We start from the raw sequence: 23,011 nt of genomic DNA on the forward strand, positions 1-23,011 counted from the left end.
TGTGTTGCCAACCATCATCTTATCTCGATCATCTATAGCTGCTCTATTCGGCCCTACGCGCGCGGCGAAACGTGTTGGCAACAGTGTGCTAGACCCCCATATTGTCCTCGAAATTAAACATGGCATGATTTCTTGGACTCTCCTTGATCGCTCCTGCTACCTTTCTCTACTTGCTTCCCCTGCTTCTTTTCTCTTCCTTCTCTTCACGTCCTTCTCTCAATCCATTCTCCAATATGGCTCCTTCAACCCCCGTCTACATTGTTTCGGCCACCAGAACTCCTGTTGGCCAGTTCTTGGGGTGAGTAGAGAGCCCCGCCATGCTTCAATGCTCAACAATTCTGACCAACCCTTTCTTTGTACAGCTCTCTTTCCAGCCTTAGCGCCACTCAGCTCGGTGCTCACGCCATCAAGCATGCTATTCAGAGAGCTGGTGTCCAGCCTGAGGCCGTCGAGGAGGTCATCTTCGGTAACGTCCTCTCTGCTGGTCTCGGCCAGAACCCTGCTCGTCAGTGTGCTCTCGGTGCTGGCATTCCCAACTCGGTCGTCTGCACCACCGTCAACAAGGTCTGCGCTTCCGCTACCAAGGCCATCATCCTCGGCGCTCAAACCATCATGACTGGTGGTGCCGATATCGTCGTGGCTGGTGGTACCGAGTCCATGTCCAACGCTCCTCACTACCTCCCCAACATGCGCACCGGCGCCAAGTTCGGCAACCAGTCTCTGGTCGACGCTGTCCTGAAGGACGGTCTTACCGACGCCTACGAGGATCAGCACATGGGCATGGCCGCCGAGGCTTGCGCCGCTGAGCACGGTTTCGACAGAGAGGCTCAGGACGACTACTGCATCAGATCTTACAAGAAGGCCCAATACGCCCAGGAGAGCGGCTGGTTTGGTGAGGAGATTGCTCCCATTGAGGTTAGCGGTGGCAGAGGCAAGCCCAACATCACCATTGACAAGGACGACGAGCCTAAGAACTTCAACGAGTCAAAGACAAAGACTCTCAGACCTTCTTTCAAGCCCAAGGATGGTACCGTTACTGCTGCCAACGCCTCTCCTCTCTCTGACGGTGCCGCTGCCGTCGTTCTCGTTTCTGAGGCCAAGCTCAAGGAGCTCGGCCTGAAGCCTATTGCTAAGATTCTGGGTTGGGGTGAGGCTGCTCACGAGCCCGCCAAGTTCACCACCGCCCCTGCCCTTGCCATGCCCAAGGCTTTCAAGCACGCCGGTATCAAGCAGGAGGATGTCGACGCTTTCGAGGTCAACGAGGCTTTCAGTGTCGTCGCTCTTGCCAACATGAAGCTTCTCGGCGTTAACGAGGACAAGGTCAACCTTCACGGTGGTGCCGTTGCCCTTGGTCACCCTCTGGGCGCAAGTGGTGCCAGAATTGTCGTCACCCTTCTTGGTGTCCTCAGAGAGAAGAAGGGCAAGATCGGCGCTGTCGGTATTTGCAATGGTGGTGGTGGTGCCAGTGCTCTGGTTGTCGAGTCATTGCAATAGATGCGTCACGTCTGTTTGTTTCTTGTTACGAAAAGTCAGAATACCCAAATAAGCGCTTTTAATCATGCCCATGAAGGCTCATTTTATGACCATCTATCTCTCTTCAGATATCTCGAGTACAACTGAATTTATGAATGACCATGGAAAGATAGTGACATTGGTGTAGCTTCTATAGAGACCGAAGCTGAAATGTCGAGCTTGGAGCTCAGCCAGTCGTTTCGGACTTCGGCTTCGTACTTGCTCCATCCATGTGCCATCTCTTGACGACAAATCTCAACCAACTCTTTGCATCACACAAGACTTTGAAAGTGCATAACCTATAACAACAAATCACGATGACTACCGAGAAGCCATGGTATGCAGAATTTCCAGAGCCCAAAACAGAAGCGGCGGTTATGCCTCGGAACCGTGTGATGCAGATGTTGTCATTACGCGGTGTAGCAAGTCTACTCGTAATTGATCTCAGGAGGATGGATTTTGAGGGAGGATGTCTTCGTGGCAGTTTGAATATTCCTGCCCAGGGCTTCTGGTGGAACAGAGGAATGCTGTAGGTGCAATCATCAATTGATCGTAACTTTGCCAACACCGTTTCACAGATACGAGTTGGCATACAAAGCCGACATTGAATGGGTTGTCTTCACTTGTACGTTGAGCATTCTAAGCCACTGAAGCTCCAATCGATTGACCTTGCATCAGGTGGCTCCTCAAATGGTAGAGCACCTCGCTGTGCTGCGTGGTAAGAGATCTCTATATGAATCAACACGCCCTCTTATGCTGACTTATACAGGTTCAAGGAGTTCATTGACGCAGCTGGAGATGAGCAGATGCAATCGATGGTACTCGAAGGAGGCGTCAAGGGCTGGGTCAAGAGCGGACCACAGTTCACGCGATTGATGGATGGTTACAAAGAGTCATACTGGCAAGACCTCTTCGCCCAAGAAGAAGCCAAGAGAGCCGCAGCTCAAGGACAAGACGACAAGAACTTGGTTGGCCAGGGAGACGTGACGAAGTGAGCAGCATCATGTGTTAATGACGACGGAGCATGCGCCACTCTGAGGAACCATGCGTTGTTCATATCCATATATCAGAGCTATCAGAACCCTACGGATAGTCTCACAGCCAACCTTGACCCCCAGACCCTTTGGAGGCTCGCATCCAAGACATTCAGGCAGTGCAAAGTGTGCAGTCCTCTGGGAAACCTGTCGTCGTTCGCTTCTTTTTCTTACCGTTAGCGCAGCAACTGGCCGGCTGACATGGAGACCATTCTCATGAGACCGTTTTGACTTGCGGCAAGCAATCACTAAACGGCTTTTTTTGCTCTCGGAATACCCATGTCGGGAGGGCAACCCCTTGACAATTGGTGATCCACAAGCATGTGAGTGTGCAGTGCCGGATATCCAGGGCCTCTGATAGCCTTTACGAATCGATTGCGACGAGTCAATCCCACGCTGCTGTTCGCTAAAATGCGATAGAGCCAGATAGAGCACGATAGAAGAATGTCCCATGATGTGCTATAGACTCGACATCACCAAGGCAATACTCCAAGACAAGGCGATCAATCAGTCCTGTCGCCATCGTGATATTTTGAAAATAGTAATGCCGTGCAGAATTGGTATACGAGGCAGGAGGTGGATTCGCCCCCTGGTTGAGACATGAGCTTGGTCGATTGCCTGCATACGGAAATTGTGCCTGCCAAGGGTGGTGGGGTTCTTTCCAACGACAATCCACACGACCTCGAACATACACTTTTTTCTTACATCAAGCCGACCACGAACATGCCACGAAAAGATCGAGGCCGGGTACATAGATTACAGTACAGGCCATACCATGTGCGTCTGGTCTATAGAACTCGAAATCGACCACATGTGCTCCTTGTAACAACAGATCATTCCAACGTGCGTTGCGAATACTCAGCTACAACATGCGCAAGAGCTCGGAGAGCGACGAACATACATGCTGGAACCGTTTGAGTATTACGCTGCTCAGGTCTTGACCAGACCGCCAGGCAGGTAACCACCATGGCAGTTATCAGGGCCACGCCCGGTCTGCGTTAAAGCCGTTCAAACGGTTGCAATAAACATTCTTACAACCACTCCCAAAGGGGCCAGCCTATCTTACTATGCAACCGATGATGCGGCGTCTTCTCGTAGGTATTCAGCGCTATATATGCACTCGTGTATCTCCCATGTCTGAGACTTTTTTCTTCGTGCGCAATCATTCTTTTACTATTGCACCATGCACTCATTCACAAACATGCCACTCATTCCCTTTTTGTTTTCTCTTTTTTCGTTCGTCAACTTGAGCATAGCTGGCTATGTTCTTCAAGATGACTACAACTCTGCAGCATTCTTCGACATGTTCGACTTCTTCACATATTCAGATCCCACTCACGGCTTTGTTCAGTATATTGACCAAGGCACAGCGTGGAACACTGGTCTGATCAGTAACTCGAACGACAAAGTCTACATCGGAGTCGACCATACCAACGTCCAGCCCAATGGCCGTCCAAGTATCCGCTTGACTAGCAAGAACGCTTACAACTCCGGCACTCTCGTTATCCTCGATTTGGAGCATATGCCCGGAAACGCCTGTGGTGCATGGCCTGCCTTCTGGATGGTTGGACCCAACTGGCCCAATGGTGGTGAAATTGATATCATTGAAGGTGTGAACACACAGAACCACAATGCCATGACATTGCACACCGCAGACGGATGTTCCATCTACGACAACGGCAATTTCACAGGCAGCCTCTGGTCCGACGACTGTTATGTCAACGCACCCGGCCAGACCGACAACGAAGGTTGCCAGATCACCACCAGCAACTACAACACTTACGGCGATGGTTTCAACAATGTGGGAGGTGGTGTCTACGCCATGGAATGGACTGATGAAGCAATTAGCATCTGGTTCTTCCAGCGTGGTTCCATCCCTGCAAACGTCCAAAATGGCAATCCCTCTCCGGACGCCACATGGGGAAAACCACTCTCGCAATTCACGGGCTGCTGTGACATCCCCGAATTTTTCTCAGACCAACAGATTGTCTTCGATGTGACATTTTGTGGTGACTGGGCTGGAAGCGTCTGGAGCAGTGACTCTACATGTTCTGCTCTGAGCGGCTCCTGCACCGACTACGTCGCCAACAACCCTCAGGCATTCGGGAATGCCTACTGGTCCATCAACTCTCTACAAGTCTTCGAGCAGACTGCAAAATCTTCTGGAAAGGTTGCACTGCCATCATTCTGCAATAATAATAATAACCCAACACAAACTGAGACATTCGTTAGTAGTGCTAGCGCAACATCGACGGAGACGGTGCCTGCTGAGACTACCTCGACCGTGTCATCTACTGTCGCTTCGACGACTACAGAGACATCGTCAACGCAAACCTCTTCGTCCGAACCCTCGTCGTCGATCGCCGAATCCTCGTCCTCTGTCGAATCCCAGTCGTCGACTTCAAGTTCATTAAGTGGTAGCCCCACGTCCACCGCACAAGCCTCGTCAAGCAACCAGGCCTCTTCGGTTGCTTCAAGTCCATCGGTCGCTCAAGCTCCATCGACTGCCGCAAAGACGTCGAGTGTTGATACATCACCCGCTCCTGCATCGAGTGCAGAGACGGCTGCTGCAACAAGCACCTCGCAAGCAATGCCATCGATGACAGATGTATTGACTACTTTAGTTCTTGCTGTGGCTGCTGATGCAACCTCTACAGAGTGGACTACAGTGACGACGACACTTCGCCAAGTGGTATCGGTGCCGCCGCTCTCAGAGCTGAGCCCAACTGAGCAGCCATCGCCCACTGAGAACGTCGAGACCACCCCTGCCGCCAATGTCGAGACAACACCCACAGCACAATCATTCGCCGAGACCAGCGTCCTCACGACCATTGTGCAGGCAGTATCGGCCGATGCAACGACAACAGTGTGGACGACCGTCACCACAAGCATTGAGCGGGCGATCACAGCACCCGTGGACACGACAGTCACACAATGGACGACTCAGCAACAGGCGCCCAACGTCTACACGACGATGTGGACGACCATCACAAGTACCGTCAACTTCCAAAAGGCGAGACGCACCGCTCTACCCGAAAGCTTGATGCTATTAGGAGGCGAGTCGGCAGCGGCAACACAATCGACACGGATTGAAGCACCCAGCCCTAGCAGGCGCTGGCTCCCGAGACATTGGGGCCGAGCACGCATCTAAAGATTTTACGAAGGATACCAAGGATACCAGAATTTTTTCTGAGATATAATGTATTATTTTCTTTTCTGTTCATAAAAAGAGGAGGCCTGGAGGAGAATATGGCCATAACGTATATAGACAACTTAGGTAGCAAGGCTGGCTGGACTGGCAGAGACCCCAAAAATGTAATAACAACTTTTTATCTCATGATAGATCCATGGCGTCCTCGTCTTCTTCCATGTCGTTCGTGTCTTCGTCTATACCATAGTCTGGAGAGTCGTAACCGTGAGCAGTCTCTATTTGGTCTTCTGGTGGAGTATCGTCGGCAGGACTGAAGGATAATGAGGGTGTAATTGCTGCCTTCTCTTTGGCACGCTCACGAGCCTCGAGTATAGCTTTCCGTACGTTATCTTTCTCGATGGGCACAGATAATGACGGAGGCAGATTGTAGAGGACAAGCTCTTGATGTGAATCTTTCTTTTCTCCGAGTAGAATGTGCCTAGGTATAGCATTGAGCTTCTTTTCAATGTCGGGAAGGAAGATGAGTTTCTCCTCGTCGGACTCGATGTCGGCTAATTCGTCGTCGAGGTTGTGGATGTAGACGCGATCTTTTGTGTCGTCTACGTGCATGTGCTCTTCGGTAGGAGGTGGTCGAGTCAGGGTGGTCTGGAGCTGGGGCCTGGCCGAGACAGGAATGTAGAGCTTGTCATTGTTGTTGGCTGCGCAGAAGGGAGCCGAGTCAGTGGGAGCGAGGTGAGCAGTGAGAAGAGAGGGAGAGCTACCTAGATTGAGTAAGTTGAAGCGCTTCGCAAAACGATTGTCATCATCGAACGAGTCGTCTGCTGTGCGCTTGAGCCCCCTGGTGGGAGTGGGAGGTGTTGGCGTAGCTGTAGCTGTCGCTGTCGCTGTGTCTCGGTGTCGGTCCATGACCTCCGCGCTGGTCGAGTTCATCCCGCATCACCGCCGACTGCGCCAGAGGGTTGTCTAGACTTGCTATCGTCGACCAAGTGAAGATACGCCTGTTCTAGTCGTCTCCGAGTGCGCGCGCAACTTGTTGTATTGAAAGCGTGGATGATCACGAGCTTGTTCAACTGTTGCCGACGTGGGTTGACTCACGTTCAAATTCCACCTCAGCTGTCGACGAGAACATTCTCGCACCTCCCATACCTTTCCTTCACCACAACACGCGCTTTCAACATGGCTTCTCAACCCACCGAGCAGCAATGGAATGCTGCCAAGGTCAGAAGCACTTTCATTGACTATTTTGTCAAGAAGAGGGAGCACACCTTTGGTATGTACATCCTAGAGGCCAGCTTCGGGGGTCTCTGTTTCGCCGCAACCTACAGCTGACCGCCGCCCAAACAGTCCCCTCTTCGTCCGTCGTCCCTCACTCGGACCCGACTCTTCTTTTTGCCAATGCTGGTATGAACCAGTACAAGTCCATCTTCCTTGGAACCGTAGACCCCTCGTCTGATTTCGCCTCGCTCAAGCGTGCCACAAATTCTCAAAAGGCGAGCCAAGACTTTTGCTAAACTCATCAACAACTGCTAACTCGACATGTAGTGTATCCGCGCTGGTGGAAAGCACAATGTAACAAACCTTCTGCCTCAATTTGATAAGCTCATCTGACTCGATTTAGGATTTGGATGATGTCGGCAAGGACAGCTACCACCACGTGAGCTATTCTAACAAAATCATCCGATCGACTAGCAAACTAACAGGTCAATGCAGACATTCTTCGAGATGTTGGGTAACTGGAGTTTCGGTGACTACTTCAAGAAGGAAGCAATTGCCTGGTCATGGGAGCTTCTCACCAAGGAGTTTGGTCTTGACCCCGCCAGAATGTACGTGACCTACTTCGAGGGTGACAAGGCCGGTGGTCTGGAGCCCGATCTTGAGGCCAAGGAGCTCTGGAAGTCAGTCGGTGTCCCCGAGGACCACATCCTTCCTGGAAACATGAAGGACAACTTCTGGGAGATGGGTGACCAGGGCCCTTGCGGTCCTTGCAGTGAAATCCACTACGACAGAATTGGTGGCCGAAATGCCGCACACCTCGTCAACATGGACGACCCCAACGTTCTGGAGATCTGGAACAACGTTTTCATCCAATACAACCGCGAATCCGACAAGTCACTGCGACCTCTGCCCAACAAGCACGTCGATACTGGTATGGGTTTCGAGCGCTTGGTCAGTGTTTTGCAAAACAAGTCTTCCAACTACGACACCGATGTTTTCTCTCCCCTCTTCGATCGTATTCAAGAGATTACTGGTGTCCGCAAGTACGAGGGCAAGTTCGGCAGCGAGGATGCCGATGGTATCGATACTGCCTACCGTGTTGTTGCTGACCACGTGAGACTTCTCACCTTCGCCATCACTGACGGTGGTATTCCTAACAACATGGGTCGTGGTTACGTTGTTCGCAGAGTGTTGCGCAGAGGTGCTCGTTACGCTCGCAAGTACCTGAACACAGACATTGGTGACTTCTTCTCAAAGATTGTTCCCACTCTCGTCGCCCAGATGGGTGACATGTTCCCTGAGATCAAGAAGAAGGAGCAAGATGTCAAGGAGATCCTTAACGAGGAAGAACTTTCATTCGCCAAAACCCTCGACCGTGGTGAGGCCATGTTCGAGAAGTACGCTCAGCAATGCAAGGACAACAACACCAAGTCGCTCTCTGGTTCCGATGTCTGGCGTCTGTACGACACCTACGGTTTCCCTGTCGATCTTACTCAGCTCATGGCAGAGGAGCGCGGCCTTACTATCAACGAGGAGGAGGTCAATGCTGCTCAGGCCAAGGCTAAGGAGGCCAGTAAGGGTGAGAAGAAAGCTGGCGCCGACTTGGTCAAGCTTGACGTACACGACTTGGGCAAGCTCGACACCATGACTGAGGTCAGCAAGACTGATGATGAACCCAAGTTCGGTCGTGGCAACATCAACGCTACTGTCAAGGCCATCTACCACAACAAGCAATTCTTGTCAAGCACCTCTGAGATCCCCGATGGCGAGCAGTTTGGTGTCATCCTTGACAAGACCAACTTCTACGCCGAGCAGGGTGGTCAGGAGAACGACACTGGCAAGATCTTGATTGATGGTGAAGCCGAGTTGGACGTCCAGAACGTCCAGAGCTATGCTGGTTACGTCCTCCACACTGGTTACATGACTTACGGTACTTTCAAGACTGGCGACTCGGTCATTTGCGAGTACGACGAACTTCGCAGACACCCCATCCGCAACAACCACACCGGTACCCACATTCTCAACTTTGCTCTTCGCGCAGTCCTCGGTGACGACATCAACCAGAAGGGTTCGCTTGTCGCCCCTGAGAAGCTTCGTTTCGATTTCAGCCACAAGGCTGCTTTGTCAGACAAGGAGCTTCAGGAGGTTGAGACCAAGAGCACATCATACATCCGCCAAAACAGCCCTGTTTACTCATTGGAAGTGCCTCTCGCTACTGCCAGAAACATCAAGGGTGTCCGTGCCGTGTTCGGTGAGACCTACCCTGACCCTGTCCGTGTCGTCAGTGTTGGTGTGCCAGTTGAGCAGCTTCTCGAGGATGTTCACAACCCCGAGTGGGAGAACGTCAGTGTCGAGTTCTGCGGTGGTACTCACGTTGACAAGACCGGTGAGATCAAGGAATTGATCGTGCTCGAGGAGGGTGGTATTGCAAAGGGTATCCGCCGTATCATCGCCGTGACTGGACAGGCTGCCCACGAGGTGCAAAGAGTCGCCCAGGAGTTCTCGGATGACCTCGCTCTGCTCGAGAAGATGGAGTACAGCCCTCAGAAGGAGGCCAAGGCCAAGCAGTTGCAAGTTCAGCTCAACCAGCTAACAATTTCTGCTGTCACCAAGACTCAACTTAAGGAGCGCTTCGCCAAGGTCGCCAAGGTAAGTTCGCTGATTCGATGATTATATATGGTTTGATTACTGACCTTTTGCTCTACAGGCCAACCTTGACCAGCAGAAGGCATTCCTCAAGGCCGAGAACAAGACCGTGACTGACACCATCGCCAAGCACTTCACCGAGAACCCCGAGTCGAAGCGTCTGGTCGTCCGCGTGCCCATCTCCGCCAACTCCAAGGCCATCAGCGAAGCCATCAAGACCATCAGCTCCAAGCAAAAGGACAAGACCATCTACCTCATCGCCGCCGACGAGAAGGACGGCAAGGTCGTCCACGGTTGCCACGTCTCCGCAGAGGCAAAGGAGAAGGGTGCTGATGCACCTGCTTGGGCCAACGAGGTTGCTGGCGTGCTCGGTGGAAAGGCTGGTGGCAAGGGCGCTACTTCGCTTGGACAGGGTACTCAGCCCGAGAACGCTGATCAGGCTGTCGAGCTCGCTACCAAGTACCTTGAGAAGCTTGGTCTGTAAGAGCGAGACATTTTTCAGTGTTGTACGAGTGTACGAAAGTCTAGCATAAGGAAATGAATTAAAAATCGATTTAGCTACTTGGGCATACATGATTTCGAGATTCGAGGTTTCTTCCGTGAAGGTTGTGGCTGGCTTCCTGGATGTGTCTCGATCTCTGTGTTGCTTTCTGCAATTTTGATAGGACTTTTTGTCATGGCCATCTTGCGTGAGATACAAGACCTTGAACGCGAATTCAAAGAGCTCTCGCGACAGCAGCTCGATGTATAATTCTCTACCAAAAGTCAGGATACTATTAGAGATGGTGATTTGTCCAGAGAGAACAAGCCACGACCAATGCTCTCTCTGGACATAGCCCTGATTCCATACTAGATTGTGCATTTCTATAGAGCCTTCTCATAGCAGTCATCCCTCCTGAGATCCTACCCGATGATTCTCCTAGATGACACTTCTCTGGTCAGACTCTGATGCAGATATGAGTTTGCGATGCTATGCAGTAGAATTAAGCATCAAACTATACATACCACTGCTCTAGGCAGTTAGGGGTGAAAGAACAGCCCGGTCGACGACGATACCTGTACTTGGTCGACGATACTACTGGTACCCATTCGTTCACATGGACTGACTCCGTGAATCTGCATCTGAATCATCGCAAACAATGTTCACCCTGACGACCAAGGCAACGACGACATCATCAAGCGGGTCCATATCGCAGTGAACTCGTCTTGCCTCTTCTTCACCCCCTGCTTGTCTCATAAGCAAACACCCTTCATTGTAAGACGCGGGTCCCTGTCAAACACCCAATCTTTGACCATCCCGGTGTAACGACCTACCATGGAAGAAGACCCCCTCGCCTACCACAAGTCTGTCTTGAAGGAAGAGATGTTGGCTCGGAGACTCAGACAAGCAGGAGATCTCCGTAGAGTCTCCCAGACCCGTGAGCAACTCATCAATGAGTTTGCCAGTGTAAGCTGGGGATACCGCTCCAATTTTGCGCGATACTGACCGGTGTTCCGTAGCGACCTTCGCCCTTTTCTCCTGTCGTGAGACAGATCCCTCGTCCTAGGCCCGAGGACTTTTACAGGCCTTGTTACTTGCCCCTGGCCCAGCTCAAGAAGATCTTTCTGAAAGATCTCAAATTTGAGACTCATCATCGCGGCAGTTTTCTGCTGCTGCGCGTCTTCTGCCAGCCGTTTCGCAAGGCGGCAGTCATGGCTGCAGTAGAAGACGAGACTGGCGATGTTGATAGGGTAGCCCTCTTCCACACCAAGGAGGCCCTTCGCGCCTTCGAGGTTGTGCCAGAAGGTAGTGTGGTTTCCGTCAAGGAGCCATTCTACCATCTGGAGGAGGACGGCCGCTACGTTCTTCGGGTCGACCACCCGTCCGACATGGTGGTCCTGGACCAGCACCATAAGCTGTGTCCCGAGCAGTGGCAGAATCATGAGGAGATGCGGCTGACGGCTCTGGAGTGGAAGCACGAAGGCGACAAAGCCTTTGTTAGGGAGGAGTACCTGGAAGCACACCGATGGTAAGTACTCCACGTACACTCCAAACTTCGCAATGCACTTTTGTATGCCTATGAAAATGCACGATTGTTTGAGGAAACAGAGTCGAATCCAGAGAGAGTGACTCAGTCATGTAATTTCTTTGGACAACGCCATTGATCTCAATCGCATCGTGCCTTTTTATAGCTGCTTCTCACACATTCGTGTCCAAGGAGAGATGGCTGACATGAGTTTCCAGCAATACCCGCGGCCTGGCTCGTCTGGACCCCGACGTCGACGAGGGCGTGCGTGACCTGATGCGCGACCTCTATCACCACCGCTCATCGAGCAATCTCCGTCTGCACCGCTACGATGCCACAATTCCGGATGCTTTCTTGTCGACTTCGAACGGCCGGGATGATGTATCAAGATCCAGCGACATAGAAGCCTGGTTTCGTCGTGGTCTTGCTAATTATCAGCTCTGCCACTATGCCGATGCTCTCAAAGCCTTTGAGCGCATGCTCATGCTTGCTCCATCAAGTTTGAAAGGCCGTGAAGAACTCAAGAAGACAAAGACGCGTCTCCTTGAGCAGCAGCAAGGAACATACAACTTCGCAGAGGTCATCGACGAAGTCACAAAGAATGGCTTCTTTGCCGATCGCGCCAGCTTCATCTCCAAGACGGAAGTGCGTCAGACGCAAGATCGTGGTCGAGGATTATTTGCTAGCCAGGACATTCGAATGGGCGATCTGATCCTTTGCGAGAAGGCTTTCATGGCTGCACACCCCGACAATCGTACACCAGAATCGACTCTACCAGTATGGCTCAACAGCGTTCAAAAAGTGATCGACAACCCATCGCAAAGCAAAGATCTGCTTGGTCTGTATGCTGGAGAACCACGTACATCACTCGTATCTGCTCCGATGGTCGACGGCAGTCCAGTGGTCGACACTTTCAAGGTCTCCAGGTTGCTCGACCTGAACGGCTTCAGCTTCGTCGTGGGTCGAGAGTCACAAGCATACGGCACCTCAGCGATGATGACCAAGACAAGCCCTAAATCGACTGGCCTGTGGATCCGCATTTCCAACGCCAACCATGCTTGCTTGTCGAATGCCGTGAGAAGTTTCATTGGCGATTTGATTGTTCTCAGAGCTGCCAAAGACATCAAAAGCGGCGAAGAAATAACCATCTCATATCAGAACCCTGCGCCTCTCTTGGAAGATCGCCAAAAGCTTCTTTTCAGCTCATGGGGCTTCCGTTGCGATTGTCTTCTCTGCACATCAGAAGCGAGCCTTGGGGTCAAGATGCAGACTCTTGCTGACCATGTCGAGACTTCCATGGCATTCATGGGTGACAGAAATCTCAACGATGTCCTTACCACCGATTCAGAATTGGTCATGATGGCTGAGATTGTTGCAGAAGATCTCGAAGAAGTCTATGCTGACAACTTGATGCATCGTCTGCCGTGCTTAGGCATGGCCGATGTCTGGCAATGGCTCAGTCAGACTTACTGCCAGACTCGTAACAGAATCCAACTCAAGCGCTGTGCTACCAAGATTCTTGAGAGCTACGGCTACTGGATCACCGTGCAAGATTCCAGCATAACTATAGATTGTGCTCATGGTATCCCAGCGGTTGGGGTTGTGGAGGCCATGATGTATCTGTCTTGTGTGGCCGAAGGAGAGCAGAAGGTAGAACTCAGTCAAGAGTTCAAGACCTGGGCCAGAAAGGTCTACGAAATCGTAAACGGTAACATGATGGGTTTCGAATTGAAATACTGAGGAGCTGCATGGGCAGTTGTGGCATAGATGCAATCAAGTCCTTGTTTAGACAGATTATCTCGCTCAATCAATTGCAAATGGTATCACGCACTGTGTGATGCTTTAGTGCAGATTTGTCCATGTGCATTACGATGGATGTCAATAATGGATGATGTCAAGCATAAAATCAGAAAATCTGACAAGCGGAAGCTCTTTGGTACGTACTCACAGCAATTCCGAAAGACGGCGAGAATTAGGATGTTCCTGCCGATACCGACAATTGCTCATGAGTTATGGATAACAGCGGCTTCGGTGAGACAGCCATCTACGACGGTGTGGACGCAAAACATCCGCGTTGGTTTTTCAGCCAAATGAGGGGAAGTTGGCGTTACGGATCACGTCGGATGTTTTCATGCCAGCAATGATGTCGACGGGATAGAATCCAGATGGTGATTGAAACAGGTCTGGTATCAGTAGACAGCAGGTGATTCGTGTGCTGAATGGCTAGTCGTGTCAGATGCTTTGTGGCGGTATCACGCTTGATCGAGCTTCGAAGACGGTCGCGGCTAGATAGATGAAGAAGGAAGGCGCGGACTCGAAACAGGAGACAGAAGAGAGCGGGGTTGGCACATAGCGATTGGATACCTACTGTATCGAAACCCTTCATCCGTGAAGACAGGTATACGACCCCCACGCGTGTGCATCTGCATGCTGCAAGTAACAGCATCCAAGCTTGCGTCCGAGATAGTGTTTGCATAAAAGCGGCACTTGCTAGAGAGCCGCCAACGTTGCAATTGCATGAGGAATCAGGAGAAATGCGTACGGGATAATTCATGCGCGTACTGGCTGACATGTGTCGCCCTCTACTCAGCAGTTACCGCGGTAGTCTGCTATAACACGCACGAGTGGAGGTCTATCTAGCGGTGAAGAGTATCGTCGCGACGAACTATACAAGGGGTCTTCAGACGACGTTTACAGGGATGCATGGCGTTGATGCACCTGCAGCAAAGAGACGCCTCGTGCAGAGCAAAAATGCCGCAGAGCTCATGCCCGCGACTCCTCGTCGATACTCGTTACATCCTGCAAGGCCACTGCCGGCATCGTCACATCCAGTGTGTGTGTGTGGACATGTTTTGAGATCGGCAGCGACCAAGTTAAGCGAGAGAACACATCAGAAACACGGTGACAGGCCACCAGAATCGAGACGGAATATTGTTACGAGCTTTGAGTTTGACAAAAGTGCTGTCAAAATCGCGAACAGCCGGGAGAGTTGAGGAAAATTCAGCCCGCTTTTCCTGTAGCGGCGGGAACGAAAAGGCATTCAATTCACTACGTCAACATGAGGCATTTGTGGTCTGTCGCAACAACGACAATGATAATTTCACATCAGCCTGACAACCGGCGCGGTCGCAGAAGGCGGCTACATTCTTGAAAGAGCACCACGTGCAGGATGTGCAGCTTGCAAATGAGCGAGCAACAAAACGGCGGCTGTAAGGACCATTGTAAAGCGGTGTGCATTGAGCTGGAGCGTGTCTAAAATGGAAGAGGGGGTGGAAGGAGCACGAGCGAGTTTGGCTCGGCCGCTCGAAATGTTGTTGGTTGGGCGCATCGCGGACGGACTGTGGGTGGGCCTCGGAGCCCACACAAAGTAAGCTGGGGGGCCTTCTAGTTTCTAAGTGCAAGCAGCAATTTGCGCCTGCCCTCTTTCTGCACTTCATCAACTCGCCCTCTCGTCCTCTCGCCCCTCTCTGGGTCGCGTGTGGTGCGTTTGCGAGTCGCAGCTGACCTAAAGACTCTCTTCTGCTCCTTCCTGTTGCTTCCTACTCGTATTCCCGACAATCCGAGCGATCTGCAAGTGAGCGTCATCCTTGGATCCTTGGCCACCACTCTCAAGCAAGCAGTATGGGCTATGCTATGCCTGCGCATTGCCGACGCTGTCGAGACTAACACTCTGCCAGGCGCTTGTCTTTTTATCGCATCGGCCTCGTCGTTGTATTCTTGTATCCAGATACCATGTTCGTTCTGGATTTATAACAACAGCCTTCGGGTACTTCAGCGCGTCGTCCTACCAAAGGAGTCTCCGTCCTGCGGTTTGCGCCACACTCTATACATAACTCGAGTCCACGCTCACACAGCCTATACGCCGTCGACTGAGCCCCCATACGGCTACAACCGCTTACATCAATCATGCCTACCTCAAATAGGCCACTTACCCTGGATATGGCACACATGGCTACCTTGCAAAGAAGCACGTCAGCCATGGGTCACATAGATACAGAACTCCTCGCTGAAGGAGATGAACCACCGGAAAGAAAGGACCAATCACTTGTTGACTCTCCCCGCCTTGACGCCGCCTTTATGAAATCACTTCCCCCGGCCTTTACCCGCAGAGAATCTCTTCTTACCCGCCAACTACATTCACCGGAGCCAGAACATCCCAACGAGGACGAACACCAACGTGCCAGAGCTATTGTGCGTGGCATGTCGGCATGGAGTAACCATAGCGTCGCCTCGACGGCCGAGCTCACCAGCGACAATGATTTGACCAGCCCAGGAACTCGCGAAAGCACTCCAAGTCCTCCATTACCTCCGACCTTGATTAGAGAATCTATCCCGGCGCTGGAGAAGTCACCCTATAAGGAACCAGTCATACTCGAGGACAACAAAACGCAGCCCGAGAAGTCCGTTGAAGCCGAACTCGGTCGTCCCAGATGTATCACTTTTGCTTGTGGAGGCAAGAAGCCTGCCTCTAACCATGTTCCCTCGGAAAGTGAGCAAGAAAAGAAACAGACCTCAGCTCCCGCTCCTGCAGAGCCCCCAAAGCGCAAAACTTGCATCACCTTTGCTTGTCCTTCCAAGCCTGCCGCTCAGACATCCCCTGTCAAGGAAAAGACCAAGGAAATCACCCTGGCTCCGACGCAAGGACCCAAACCGAGAATTGTCAGCCCTGGACCTAAGACCTCAAGAAACCAAGCATCCCCAAAGCATATTACCCGGAGTCATCGTGGATCTGATGCGACAGTCAAAAATGATTCCCCAAAAAGTCTTCGCAAAACTCCTTCGATCACTGTTCGAAGACGCAAATACAGCATGGATAACGATGACGTGCCTGGCGAAGAAAGACGTTTCCACGAATTTGGTCCCTCGGAGGAAGAAAACGAACAGTGGCTGGAAGAATCTGGATGCTACCGCCAGCGCCTGACCGTCAACGACACCTTGTACAAGGAAAACATCATCAGACAAATTGGTGAGGAAGTCGAGGAAGAGGCCATCGAGGATGACGAAGACGATGAAGATGAAGAACTCGAAGAAGATGAGGATGACGAAGATGACGAGGATCTTGAAGACATTGATATTGAGGAAGCCGTCTCAGATGATGAAGTCTCCGATGCTGGTTTCCAGACCGACGATGAAGAGGGCTTTGCAGTATCCGACAGTGAAGGTGACGACAGCGAGAACGAATGGTGGGCCCCTGGAGGCCGCTCCACCGCTGCCACTTCTATGGAACACCTGGAGACTGTCCGTCCCACCCGCAGAAGAACTAATTCGGATTCATCTTTGGGATCAGCACATGGTGAAAACAAGACTGCATCGGCACCTTACGGCATGGTCAAGCGCAGAAGCCGTGCAGTAAAGATCAACCGTCCTCAGACCCCCGATCTTCCTGACAGCACTGACTTCGTCTGCGGTACCCTCGACGAGGACCGCCCCCTCGAGCAAGCATACATCTTGAGCCTCGAGAGAAGAAAGGCTGCTAAGCACAAGGCTAAGCCTCAAGACATTGATCCTACCTTCCCCACCTCCGATCCGGATATGGACGAGGAAGACGATGATGAGGATGACGACGATGTTGAGGAGAGCGATCACCCCCTTTTCATGCACGGCAAAATCGAGATGAACGAAGACATGGCTCACCGTGGTCGCCACAAGTCTAAGACTGCTTCCAAGAAGAAGTCCATCTCGCCCCCTCATCAACGACTCCGTTCGCCTCCTCCCCCTCCCAAGCATCGCTCTCACCGCTCACCTCCACCCTCAGCCAAGCGTCTACGATCTCCTGCTCCAATTAAGCGCACTAACCACAAATCACCACCACCTCGCAAGCTCTTCGGCCAATCACCTAGACGCATGAGGTCACCCCCGCCTCCACCTCGCCGTCCTACATCTCCTCCACCATCCCTGCGCAGTTCAGTCGAAGGCACATCCGCTATCAGCTTCACACCAAGAGCCGCTCTTGCTGCTCGTCCTCAACCCACTCACACGGCTTCATTGCCACGAGTCGAGAGTCAGGTCAAGATCGGCAAGAACGCCTTGGCTGCTTCTCTTGATGAACACGATGATCCTTTATCTGGTATGCGTACCGCTCGTGGCGCCATTGACATCGTCAAGGGCTTGGAGAAGAAACGTCAGCGACGCAAGGAGAAGCTCTACCAGAAACATTGCCAGAAAGGCAAAAAAGATCACGAACGCAAACCAAAACCAGGCAAGGGCGCAGAAAGAATGAGAGAAGTTGGACTTGAGCTGGCTGCTTACAAAGGCAAGAAACAGCATGTCCTCTCTTACTAGAAAGATGTCGTCTTGATCACAGGCATGTGACGCCGTCCACACAGTTGGCGCATTACAGTCTTGTTTCACGAGGCTGCTGGTCGTCGCATGTCCTCGTTGATCGACGAATCATTGTTATTGACGCGAGTCTTTTTCCAGCTGAGCACGTTTCGCGCAGTGGAAGCTCGTAGTCATGTCATTTCCTCAGTCAACGCGCGGCTCAGATCACAGAACATCCCCCGGCTGGCCGATACGCGGAACACAATACATACGTTAATGATCCTTTTCTCTGTATATACATACCCCTTTTCTTTTCTCAATTCCTTGTGGGTTGGGAGTTTCTCTTTTTCTTCTAGACAGCGATTTTTTCGGAGGCCCAAGATACCACTTTTGCTTGCATGGACAGGCATCAGAATTGGCGTTTGTCTTTTTCGATGAGGACTGGGGAAGGAAGCAGATTCATTCACGATGAGGATGAAAGTGTCTCTTTTTTCATTTTGGACCTAGCCAGGATTGCAGCTAGAAGAATTACAGTCGCTATTGACTATTCACATTATTTTTGTCTCCACCGTGACCTCGAGTGATGATGAATTGCTTGTGATGACAGAGCAAGTCTTGACAAAGATGGATGTCGGACGCTGGCAGCTGAATGTTGATGGTTGATGGGGTTCTTGGCACGAGTGGGTGGCAGCTTCCCAGATGACGGCGGCGACGGCTCCAACGTGGACATTAGTTTGTGATACTCCTAATAGCTGTCAACACTGCCAATTCCCACCCACTCCAGACCCGGACTATCGCAACGTCCTCTTCTACACATCAACACATAATCACAAGCAATCCGACAAGATGTGGCTTATCGACTGGTGTAAGTGACGGCTGTCGCGACGGCGTATGCCTGCCAGAGGGAGACAAGCGCTAACCAGGACACTTTGTAGTCTGGGACGTTCTCGCCAACCTTGGCTTGATGAACAAGCACGCTGTATGCGATATTGAACATCTGGATCACCTTCGACAATCCTACTGACACGGACGTCTACAGAAACTGTTGTTCCTTGGTCTCGACAATGCCGGAAAGACCACGGTGCGTCCGACATGCCCTGTGTAATCCTACTCGGACTCGATAGCTAATATGAACCCACGAACAGCTTCTTCACATGCTCAAGGTATGTTTTTTTCCTTGATCTCGCGCCACACGTGCTCAACGATTGCTGACTCCTTTCAGAACGACAGAGTGTATGCCTACCCTACTCACGAGACCCCAAAACATTCGAGCTTACTCTCAACAGCGCCGTCTTGAACCCTACCCTCCACCCTAGTACGCTCCTAACATACCGAACACGACACAACACGAATGACTGACATGTCACCCAGCCTCTGAGGAGTTGAGCATCGGCAACGTCCGCTTCACCACTTTCGACTTGGGCGGTATGATACACCACATACGAGAAAGAGATATGAGAACACACAGCTGAGATTGAGAATAGGTCACCAGCAGGCAAGACGTTTGTGGAAGGATGTGAGTCGCTATCAGGACACATTTGTTGGCACAAAAGACTGACGCATGCCATGCAGTACTTCCCCGAGGTTTCCGGTACATGAGAGCAGCTTGATTTGATCTATAGTACGGCAGCTGATAATTCTTAGGCATTGTCTTCCTTGTCGATGCCAAGGATCCCGAGCGTTTCATTGAGAGCAAGGCTGAGCTCGATGCTCGTACGTCAAACACGTGTGGAACACAAGGAGATGTTGCTGACGAGATATCTCATAGTTCTGTCCATGGAGGACCTCTCTAAGACTCCCTTCCTGATTCTTGGTAACAAGATTGACCGTAAGCTCTACCGCCACTTGAAAGCCACAGAATAAGCGACTAATGCAACATAGACCCCAGTGCCGTCAGTGAGGACCAGCTCGTAAGTTTCCCTTGACTGCTAACCTGCAGGGTACCCCGACTAACGCAGAAAACAGCGACACGAGCTTGGTCTCTACCAGACCACCGGCAAGGGCAAGATTCCTCTCGAGGGCATCCGTCCCATCGAGGTCTTCATGTGCAGTGTTGTCATGAGACAGGGTTACGGTGAGGGTATCCGCTGGTTGTCGCAATACGTTTAAGTAGCGACATCCATGCCTTTGTGGTACACCAATCCACCGTTTTGGCATAACAGAGCCAATTAACATTATGCCCGACTTTACAGAATCCCAATGAGCTTGAGTATTGCTTCATTCAGACTGGAGCAAGAAGGAACAAGACGTCCAAGGATTCTCCGTCTACGTCTGGGAAAAAATACAATCCTGGTGGTGTTCCTTTTCTGATTTTGGCTTCATGGAGGCGTCGAGAGTGGCTTCTACAAGTCTGCTTTTTCTTTTACAAACTCTTACTTATTCCGACCATGAATCAATGTAGCGTGTCTTCTCCCAAGCTGAGCCAGTTCCGTTCATGTGTCTCTCATGAGCTATTGTCGTGTTGAAGCTACAGAGTCTGCGTTCAATTCTGCTTCTGGAAATCACACATCAATGCGCTTGGGGGTCCTCGTCGTGATCCCCCATGCCACTGTATATGCCAATCTTGTTCAGTCAACTTCTTGTTCGTCTCTGGATCTCCTGCTTTGCCTCTCTCCATCCAGAGAGCTGGTTGTTCACCCACGTTGCCATTTCTGTTGCAGGAGCGACCTCCGATGAAGCGCTTCACTCCGTCCTTTTGATCATGGGACTCTGGAAAGAAGGTACATGTATAGGACAACTCCCCAGTCAGTCCGTTGTCTCGTAATCTCCGTCTGGGATCATGCGGTGTGATCATGTGGCAACCCACGAGTATATGGTAGGTGGTCTTCGTGCGCAGTATCGGTATTGCACCCAGAGGTTCCTCGGCCGCGTTAGTCAAGCGCATTCGCCAGATCTTACTGCAGGGCCGTATAGCAAGGTACCACTCCTCATCACAAGAATCGGTTGTCCACTGAATGCCTGAAATGCGTTGTAGCAGCATGGGCATGATTTCTTGAGCAACTTGTTCTGAGATTGAGGCGATTCTAGGGAGCAGAAACTGCTCGTCTTCGTCGGCCAAGACGTATTCGTAGATGATCAGGCGGAGCTCAGGAGGTAGCCGGAGGAAATGGAAAGCTTGATCGGACTGATCAGACATGATTGGTGAGTCGCGGTGATAAAGTGGTGGGGTGTCGGTATTCTGGATTCTTCTTTCGATAGTGGAGGCGGCTGAGGTTGAGTGTGAGCAGGAAAGTAGTCATGCAAACTGATGATCAGGCGTCAAACACAGAGAGGTACAGGTAGGCACTCACGATACCATCTTCGGCAACACTGTACGTGAATTGGTAACGAGGGCGTGGCAGTCACAGTTGAGACGAAGATGGAGACCGGAGATGAAGAGGTGGAGAAGCGGGAGACTGAACATGATCATATTCACGCAGCGCAGGAAGCCGCCCCTTCCATTCTTATTCTCGTTGTTGATTTGCTCTATTAACCTGATCAAAGCGGAAGTCGCTACGGTTAAGCCTTCTCGAGGAAGCCACGGATCGCCTTTGCAGTCTCGCCAGGCATGCTCAAGAAGGGACTGTGGCTTGACTTCAGACTCGTGGTTTCCACATCTACACCCTCGGCCTTGACAGCATTGATCATCTGCTCCTGAGGACCTATGGGCAATGCTCTGTCATCTTCGCAGATAATGTATGCAGTTGGTATTTCGCGCCAAGCAACCTTCGAAGGGCGGCTGAATGCATGAGCGATTGGATGTCCACCAAGATTGTCTACTGCGCGCCGGCTCATTTGTTCAGGCACGTCATGATAGAGATTCGATATGGGGTCTGGCACGTATAGCGCTTTGGGATTCTGCGAGGACATGGGTTGGCTCTGATCGCAATAGTGTGAAGGGATCTCACATACCTGTTTATCGTCGGGAACAGCGATCCTCGGCCAGTCAAAATCAATAGGGCTTGCACCTTCTTTCATCATGAATGCAGCCAGGTAGACCAATTTGATGACTGAACCGGATGTCTCGCTCTCCTTCTTGCCTAGGCCACATGCGGCTTCCGAGCCTGCCATGCCGCCGAATGAATGCATAACGACTGCTACATCTCTGCCGGCCTCGGTGTGCGAAGTGATGGCATTACGAATGATTGAAATGTCTTCCTTCCAGGTATCTTCAGGCAAATCCTTTTCATCGTTGGTAGAGGACGATTCGATGCAGTCTACAGTGTAGCCACTCGCGTTGAGTTTCAGTGCGAGGTGTGCATAGTGAGCTGGCACATGCCAAGCTCCAGGTACGATGACGATGACCGGTTTCTCAGTAGAAGGCATGTTGTTGGTGATGGTGCTACAATGAGAAAGTTGAAATGTTGGTAAATGTTGATACAGCGCTGAAGTGGACTGCTGACACCGGTCAACAACTTCCTTTTCTGGCTTTCTTGGTCGTCTCTCGTTATCTCGGTGATCATGATCCATCGCGTCGGTCAATCATCTCGCCGAAGCAAGTCCACCAGCACTTTCTCTTCCTTTGAGCCATAACAATCAAGATACACGACTATAAAGTTGTGTGTGCAAGGCTGCCAATTTTTGGGACCGGCGAATCGAGGGTCTGGGAGAAATATCCTCCAGCGAATCAGCCGTTTCTGCGTTGGCCTTTTCGTGAGCCAGCTGTGGACCCTCACGATCTGAACACTCGAAAGGGTCAACAATCGACATCGAAGGGTTCATTGGTCCTACACTCATCAACACTTATCGGCGAGCTCCTCGCTCAACACACGGTATCAGGGTATCTAGTCATGGTCTTGATAGCAAGAGTCCCAACAGCTTTACCCTCTTCATCGATTTCACGTTATCAGCACGTCATGTTTACACCATATACCTAAACGAAGATTATAGCATGGTGAAAATGAGATCCGTCCGCATAGCCGGTTCGCTATATGTGGATTCCCATGATATAGGCCCGATGCGATCACGGTATCGCCGGGACATGATGAACAATGACAGCTCTGTTGGTCTGAGCTCTTAGAAACACTGGCTATGAAGTGAGATTGATATGATCCTTTAGGCAGTCGCTAGGTGCTGTCTTGATCTGTAAGTATATAAATAGCTTGTTCTGCTCTGCTCGTCGCACTGATAGTTCTTTCTGATTTCCATTTCCATCTCACACCATTGAGATTTTCAGCATACTCACGCTCAAAATTCACGACTATCTT

General features: G+C 51.3%; 10 protein-coding genes across 10 annotated transcripts; 7 read left to right on the plus strand and 3 right to left on the minus strand.

Annotated features, from left to right (window-relative positions):
- Nucleotides 1-233: 233 nt before the first annotated feature.
- M437DRAFT_63950 (thiolase) lies at nt 234-1,494 on the plus strand (the record flags this gene model as incomplete). Its single annotated transcript, XM_041024332.1, has 2 exons — nt 234-298; nt 363-1,494. 2 exons carry the CDS (start codon nt 234-236, stop codon nt 1,492-1,494), a joined length of 1,197 nt encoding a protein of 398 aa, XP_040882354.1.
- Nucleotides 1,495-1,829: 335 nt separating this feature from the next.
- On the plus strand, nt 1,830-2,507 carry M437DRAFT_82302 (uncharacterized protein; the record flags this gene model as incomplete). The annotated part of the gene is made up of 4 exons (XM_041027723.1): nt 1,830-2,041; nt 2,091-2,137; nt 2,191-2,230; nt 2,282-2,507. The coding sequence occupies 4 exons, from the start codon at nt 1,830-1,832 to the stop codon at nt 2,505-2,507; spliced, it is 525 nt and encodes a 174-aa protein (XP_040882355.1).
- A 1,258-nt stretch (nt 2,508-3,765) lies between these two features.
- Nucleotides 3,766-4,710, plus strand: M437DRAFT_14799 (endo-1,3(4)-beta-glucanase; the record flags this gene model as incomplete). Its single annotated transcript, XM_041018780.1, has 1 exon — nt 3,766-4,710. A coding segment is annotated over one exon (945 nt), but the record flags the coding sequence as incomplete, so codon positions are not given.
- A 1,170-nt stretch (nt 4,711-5,880) lies between these two features.
- M437DRAFT_42531 (uncharacterized protein) lies at nt 5,881-6,603 on the minus strand (the record flags this gene model as incomplete). Its single annotated transcript, XM_041020597.1, has 2 exons — nt 5,881-6,395; nt 6,459-6,603. The coding sequence occupies 2 exons, from the start codon at nt 6,601-6,603 to the stop codon at nt 5,881-5,883; spliced, it is 660 nt and encodes a 219-aa protein (XP_040882357.1).
- A 270-nt stretch (nt 6,604-6,873) lies between these two features.
- Nucleotides 6,874-10,042, plus strand: M437DRAFT_73267 (alanyl-tRNA synthetase; the record flags this gene model as incomplete). The annotated part of the gene is made up of 5 exons (XM_041025995.1): nt 6,874-6,967; nt 7,042-7,187; nt 7,240-7,266; nt 7,408-9,561; nt 9,620-10,042. The coding sequence occupies 5 exons, from the start codon at nt 6,874-6,876 to the stop codon at nt 10,040-10,042; spliced, it is 2,844 nt and encodes a 947-aa protein (XP_040882358.1).
- Nucleotides 10,043-10,873: 831 nt separating this feature from the next.
- M437DRAFT_73268 (uncharacterized protein) lies at nt 10,874-13,304 on the plus strand (the record flags this gene model as incomplete). The annotated part of the gene is made up of 3 exons (XM_041025996.1): nt 10,874-11,005; nt 11,059-11,567; nt 11,783-13,304. The coding sequence occupies 3 exons, from the start codon at nt 10,874-10,876 to the stop codon at nt 13,302-13,304; spliced, it is 2,163 nt and encodes a 720-aa protein (XP_040882359.1).
- Nucleotides 13,305-15,542: 2,238 nt separating this feature from the next.
- Nucleotides 15,543-17,846, plus strand: M437DRAFT_42988 (uncharacterized protein; the record flags this gene model as incomplete). The annotated part of the gene is made up of 1 exon (XM_041020663.1): nt 15,543-17,846. The coding sequence occupies one exon, from the start codon at nt 15,543-15,545 to the stop codon at nt 17,844-17,846; it is 2,304 nt and encodes a 767-aa protein (XP_040882360.1).
- An 825-nt stretch (nt 17,847-18,671) lies between these two features.
- Nucleotides 18,672-19,934, plus strand: M437DRAFT_42093 (GTP-binding protein sarA; the record flags this gene model as incomplete). The annotated part of the gene is made up of 13 exons (XM_041020508.1): nt 18,672-18,690; nt 18,761-18,804; nt 18,865-18,906; nt 18,971-18,988; nt 19,048-19,058; nt 19,112-19,140; nt 19,197-19,250; nt 19,310-19,341; nt 19,398-19,416; nt 19,470-19,538; nt 19,594-19,653; nt 19,707-19,735; nt 19,791-19,934. The coding sequence occupies 13 exons, from the start codon at nt 18,672-18,674 to the stop codon at nt 19,932-19,934; spliced, it is 570 nt and encodes a 189-aa protein (XP_040882361.1).
- A 373-nt stretch (nt 19,935-20,307) lies between these two features.
- M437DRAFT_63958 (uncharacterized protein) lies at nt 20,308-20,961 on the minus strand (the record flags this gene model as incomplete). Its single annotated transcript, XM_041024333.1, has 1 exon — nt 20,308-20,961. One exon carries the CDS (start codon nt 20,959-20,961, stop codon nt 20,308-20,310), a length of 654 nt encoding a protein of 217 aa, XP_040882362.1.
- A 362-nt stretch (nt 20,962-21,323) lies between these two features.
- On the minus strand, nt 21,324-22,115 carry M437DRAFT_16226 (alpha/beta-hydrolase; the record flags this gene model as incomplete). Its single annotated transcript, XM_041018853.1, has 2 exons — nt 21,324-21,662; nt 21,717-22,115. Coding segments are annotated over 2 exons (738 nt in total), but the record flags the coding sequence as incomplete, so codon positions are not given.
- Between the last annotated feature and the right edge of the window lie 896 nt (nt 22,116-23,011).

The sequence above is a fragment of the Aureobasidium melanogenum genome, assembly GCF_000721775.1.
Source record: "Aureobasidium melanogenum CBS 110374 unplaced genomic scaffold scaffold_4, whole genome shotgun sequence".
Taxonomy (NCBI): domain Eukaryota; kingdom Fungi; phylum Ascomycota; class Dothideomycetes; order Dothideales; family Saccotheciaceae; genus Aureobasidium; species Aureobasidium melanogenum.